This window comes from Cervus canadensis, chromosome 2, assembly GCF_019320065.1.
Source record: "Cervus canadensis isolate Bull #8, Minnesota chromosome 2, ASM1932006v1, whole genome shotgun sequence".
In the NCBI taxonomy this organism is placed as follows: Eukaryota; Metazoa; Chordata; class Mammalia; order Artiodactyla; family Cervidae; genus Cervus; species Cervus canadensis.
Genome location: NC_057387.1, coordinates 12,312,787 through 12,318,786, shown reverse-complemented (window position 1 = coordinate 12,318,786; position 6,000 = coordinate 12,312,787). Strand labels below are relative to the sequence as shown.

Sequence of the window (6,000 nt, the reverse complement as noted above, 5' to 3'; positions counted from 1 at the left end):
AAAATGTGATTCAGACCATGATCTCACATAATTCACACACATCATTATCAGCCAAGCAAGGAAAATCTGGGTTAGCAAGTTTAAGTAACTTGTTCAAGCTTAGGCACCACCAGAACCAGGATTAGATTCCAGAATTACTTCAAATTCACTGTACTTGCATTCCAAGAATCAGGAGAGTATATTGGATGGATTTCATGAAAAAGATAAGTTCTGTTGCTTTCTCTTTTCTTCTTAACTGAGAAACTACTCACATTTTCTATCTCCAATGTGCTAGGCATCTGCAGCACAGTGGCCCAGAATTCTGGACCACGTGATTCTGAAGCTCAGGATTCTGGATTTGTTCCCATGTATGGGATACGAGGAGGTTCTGTGTTGTTTCATGTGATCAAGAAGCTGACCCAGAGGAGGTCTCATGGGGCTTTGGTCCTGAGTCAAACTACAGAGTCCTGCTGCGAGTCCGCCGTGGGGCAGAAACCCCAACCTGGGTCAGCCTTCAGGACAAGTACCAGCAGAGGGTCCATGTACCCAGCGTGAGGTCTCTGAAGATTGAGAGCCTGACCTCCGAGGACAGTGGGCAGTACCGGGCTCGAGCCAGCTTCACTGGAGGAATAGAACGTACCGAGGTTTTCCACCTCACTGTTGATGGTAAGTGAGACCTCCTCACCCCACACTAAGGCTGCCCTCCTGCTTTTGTGGTAGGAGTTTCACACAGGCCCCATTTTTCAGGATCCCTTCAAGACACCAGACTTCATATCCCATTTTCTCATTCAGAGCTAGGATAAGTAGGTTTACCACAAATGAACAGAGCTGAGATTCAAACCAGGGATAAAATCATTTCAGTGTTTTGGAAAAGGAGAAAGAAAATTTGGGGTAAGTGTATTTATCATCAGTTCAGTTCAATCACTCAGTCATGTCTGACTCTTTGTGACCCTATGGACTTCAGCATGCCAGGCTTCATTGTCCATCACCAACTCCCAGAGCTTGCTCAGACTCATGTCCAATGAGTGGATGATGCCATCCAGCCATCTCATCCTCTGTCTTCTCCGTCTCCTCCTGCTTTCAGTCTTTCCCAGCACCAGAGACTTTTCTGATGCTGTGAAGAGTCAGTATTTCACATCAGGTGGTCAAAGTATTGGAGCTTCAGCTTCAGCATCAGTCCTTGCAATGAATATTCAGGACTGATTTCCTTTACTATTGACTGGTTTGATCTCCTTGCAGTGCAATGGACTCTCAAGAGTTTTCTCCAACACCACAGTTCAAAAACATCAATTCTTTGGTTCTCAGCTTTCTTTATGGTCCAGCTCTCACATCCATACATGACTACTTGTAAAACCATAGCTTTGACTAGAATAAACTTTGTCGGCAATGTAATGTCTCTGGTTTTTAATAGGCTGTCTACGTTGTCATAGCTTTTCTTCCAAGGAGCAAGTGTCTTTTAATTTCTTGGCTGTGATCACCATCTGCAGTGATTTTGGAGCCCTAGAAAATTAAGTCTGTTACTGTTTCCATTGTTTCCCCATTTATTTGCCATGAAGTGATGGTACTGGATGCCATGATCTTAGTTTTTTGTTGTCGAGTTTTAAGCCAGCTTTTTCACTCTCTTTCATTTTCATCAAGAGACTCTTTAATTCCTCTTTTCTTTCTCCCATCAGTGAGGTGTCATCTGCATATCTGAGGTTATTGATATTTCTCCTGGCAATCTTGTTTTCAGCTTGTGCTTCATCCAGCATGGCATTTCACAGTATGTACTCTGTGTAGAAGTTAAATAAGCAGGGTGACAACATATAGCCTTGATGTTCTCCTTTCCCTATTTGGAACCAGTCTGTTGTTCCATGTCTACTACTTACTTTGCTTCCTGACCTGCATACAGATTTCTCAGGAGGCAGGTAAGGTGGTCTGATATTCCCATCTCTTTAAGAATTTACCACAGTTTGTTGTGATCCACACAGTCAAAGGCTTTAGCATAGTCAGTGAAGCAGATGTAATTGTTTTTCTGGAACTCTCTTGCTTTTTCTATAATCAACAGGTGTTGGTGATTTGATCTCTGGTCCCTTTTCCTTTTCTAAATCCAGCTTTAATACCTGGAATTTCTCAGTTCAGGTACTGTTGAAGCCTATTTTGGAGAATTTTGAGTATTAGTTTGCCAGCGTGTGAGATGAGTGCAATTGTGCAGTAGTTTGAGTGTTTTTGCATTGCCTTTCTTTGGGATTGGAATGCAAACTGATCTTTTCCAATCCTGTGGCTGAAGAGGAAAATTTAAAACTTAACACTCAGTTAGAAAAAACTTCATGCTCATTCTGCTTCTGTTAGATATTCTTGCTGAGTGAAGATGGTACACGGTGACCTAGGAATCAACTATTACCATGAGATATTCTGACAAGTATGGAATATTCTGTTCCTGCTTCTATGAGTTTCTGTTTGAAAATTTCCTGCATGCAACCCATAGCAACTCCTGTGCTCTGTAATTGCCCAAAACCCATAGCAACCAGGCAACCAATCAACTGGTGCCAACTGTAATTATGTGTACTGACCCTATAAGAGTAAAACTCACCCTGAGCTTTGGCCCCCAGACGTCAGAGGGTTAGCTTGTCCGGGACCACTGGCTTAGTAAACCTGAGTTCTCCCACCCTCCAAGTGTGGTGCTTGGTTTCTTGATGGTCTGACTTCTGCAACATTTCTGGAAGCCCCAGGGAGATTCCAACCACACTGACCCCTTGAGACACCGCACCAGTGTCTTGGCCGGTTCAGAGTGGAGGAACTCAGAGCCAAATGAGGAGGGCTGCCACTTGGTGGTTTTCTGTATTCTTTTTTGGACTGGAATTCTGAATCTCTATGTGGCTGAGCCCTGGCCGGACTCATTGGAGGGATGGACCAACTCACCAGGCAAGATTTCTCAAAAAGGTAAGGCCCCAGGGCCAGCCCCCAGTCATGTCCTAACTCAATGGGTAGAAGAGGAGATTGATCATCTCCTTGAGCAACAGTTAGGGAAATCTGGGAACTCTGCAGAAGGCAGGTGTTGTGATGACTTCTGTTCTGAATGTGTATATGAGTGAACTTCCAAGTTTGTCCTTGTTCCAGGGTGATTGTGTGGCTCTTCGGCCCTCATGGCTTTGGGTTCTGAGTGGGCCCTAGCCTGTGGTTCTGGGGTGACCTCATATTGCACAGGGCAGTGTCTGTCTCTGGGGGACCCAGTCCCTCCCTCTGAGTCAGATCCTGGTCAGAGGCTTACACTACCTGCCAAAGCTAAGTGGTACCTAAGTTCCCCATGACGACATGGCCAGGTGGGCACCTGAATGGTCTCTTCTTGGAGGGGGTACCCACACTTGTTTCTCTTCATGCCACCAACACAGGGCAGGATACAGAGGGAGGGGGACAACTGGTTACTGATTTGATTTAGAAGTTGTGTATGTCCAAATGACTCTTTTGCCCTAGGACCCTCTGCCAAAATTATTTTCTTAAAATTTTGAATGCTCATTTTCCCCTTCCATCAGCTGACTCTGAGCCAACTTATTGATAAATTGAGTTTTCCTCAAGAAAACTTACCTCTTTTGCCAGGCAATTCTGTACCTCACTTTCTCTTGGTCCCTTGGGCCAGCCCATGTGAAGAGGCACACTCTGACGTGCTCCTGCCTACTTTTGGATTCTCATTACGAGGCTGTCTTCCTCTTTCACTTTTTCTATATAATTCCCCGATTCCCCAAGTGTTTTGGGCCCTTTACCTAGGCAAGGAGTATGCATACTGCTCTCTCCACTTGCTCAGTGCCTTTGAGAGAGGGTCGATCACCCCAGATGTCCTCCGGAGTCCCACCTGATATTATTCCTTCATGAATCCCTTTACAAGGGATTTCCTCCTTTCAGTCTTGTCTCCCTGAGGTATTTAGCGATCAGGGCCATCTTTAAGGAGACCCGCAATTGTGCTGTGTGGGAATACTGGGCTTTCCAGGAGTGGTGATATCAGTGCTACCTGAGCTACAAGGCCCTTCCCGTGTGCACCCCCTCTTTCCTGGTCAGAGAGGCAGATTACATTTGTCAATATGGGGGAGGCTACTCTAAGCCAACTGTTTTAAATTGTATGATAAAAACTTCAAGAAAATTTTCTCTGGAGACTATGGGGTTAAGATGACCTCAGAAAAGCTCTGCACCCTGTGTGAGTCAGAATGGCCGACTTTTGGGGTGGCTTGGCCTGCAGAGGGTACTCTAGATCTTCCTACTGTTAGAGCTGTATACTGAGTGGTGATAGAGACCCCCAGGCACCCAGACCAGTTTCCAAACGTAGAGTCCTGGTTGCAAATCACCAATCAGCTAACTCCTTGGGTTCAGTTCTGTGCAAACCAGCAGTAACAGTGTAGGATATTTGAGCCAGTGGCCTGGCTGGCTCCAAGAAAAGGCAAAGAAGGGCCAAAAAGGGTTATCCACCAAGGGGATCCTGAAGAAGAGTCCCTGTGCCTCTGCCCTACATTCCAACTGCTCCTCCAGTTCTCATTCAGCCTCCTCACCCTTTACCAGACAGCCCTCCACCATCTGTGTCTCCTTCACCTCCAAATCCAGGGCACCCTCCGAGCCCACAGCGACTTTGCTCAGACAACCAGCCAGCTCATCAGCCCACAGCCCTGCTGATGCCTTTATGAGAGACCTGAGGCCCTTCCCAGATTAATGAGGATGACTCTGTCCAGCTAGGATGCTCAGTCCTTTATTACCAACCCTTTACCACTACCGACCTCCTCAACTGGAAACACCACACTCCATCTTACTCAGAGATATCACAGGCAATGATTGGTCTTTTTCAGTGTATTTCTCACAGCCACCGGCCTACCTGGGACAACTGTCGCCATCTTCTTCTGACTCTCTTTGACACTGAGAAATGCTGCTGAATCCTTCAGAAGCTCCAGGATGGATCCAAGGGCAGGCACCATCTGGTACAGTAGATCCTGCAGCCTGGGCCCTGGGGACTACAATGGACGTTTGGCCCAACTGAGACTTCAATGCCCTGGATGGGAAGGACTCCCTCAATAAGTACTGGCAAGCCCTGCTACAGGGACTGAGGGCAGGAGCCAGAAACCAACCAATATGTCTAAGACAACGGAGGGGCACCAGAAGCACCTGGTGAATCACCAGAGGTGAATCACCCCTGGAGTTCTATGAGAGACTGTGTGCAGCATTCTGGGTGTACACCACTTTTGACCCCGAAGGACGAGAAAACCAATACATGGTCAATGCAGCATTTGTGGCTCAGTCTTATGCTGACATCTGACTTAAGCTCCGGAAAGCCGAGGGGTTCACTGGAATGAATGCCACTCAGGTGCTGGAGGTTGCAAACAAGGTGTTTGTGAACCACTACCAAGAAGCCCAACGGATGGCTGACAAGAGAATGAAGTAGGTGTTGCTGCTGGCTGCTGCACTGGGGGACCCAGATCCAGTGTAACAGACCGTTCCTCCATGTAAAGGGGAAGTCAAGAAGGGGCCACTACTGTATCTCAACCAGAGCACCTATTGCGAAGAGACCAGACACTGGAAGAATGAATGCTCCCATCACAGAAGGATGTGTGAAAGGTCAAAGAAGTTCAGTCAACTCAACAAAGGAAAGCACCAGCCTGAGCCAATTGTCCAAAACCTTATCGGCCTGGCAGGAGCAGAATCAGACTAGGAAGGACCAGGCTCCCTGACCCTGGCCTCCTGGCAGCCTACGGTGGCAATGAAATTAGGGGGGCAATCAATGACGTTTATGGTGAACACCAGAGCTGAAGGCTCTGTGATAATCACACCTGTGATTCCCCTCACAGGTCAAAGAGCAACTATCATCACGGCCACAGGAGACAGGACTGCCCATTCATTCTGCAAGTCCCGCTCATGCCAGAAAGCCCCCCTAGTGACTCAAGAATTCCTATACTTACTGGAGTGCCCCATTCCCCTACTGGGCAGAGACTTACTGACAAAGCTTGGCATGCAGATTACCTTTGCCCCCAGGAGGCATGTGAGTCTCATCCTGTGGAGGCAATCAGC

The 6,000-nt window shown here is 47.1% G+C and overlaps 1 protein-coding gene across 1 annotated transcript in view; it reads left to right on the top strand.

Annotated features, from left to right (window-relative positions):
* Positions 1–412: 412 nt before the first annotated feature.
* The window catches only part of LOC122426735 (SLAM family member 5-like), a 76,815-nt gene continuing 71,227 nt past the window's right edge, over positions 413–6,000 (top strand). The window contains exons 1-2 of the mRNA XM_043445863.1: positions 413–423; positions 491–645. Of these exons, the coding sequence (XP_043301798.1) occupies positions 413–423; positions 491–645 (166 nt within the window). The remainder of the gene's footprint in view (positions 424–490; positions 646–6,000) is intronic.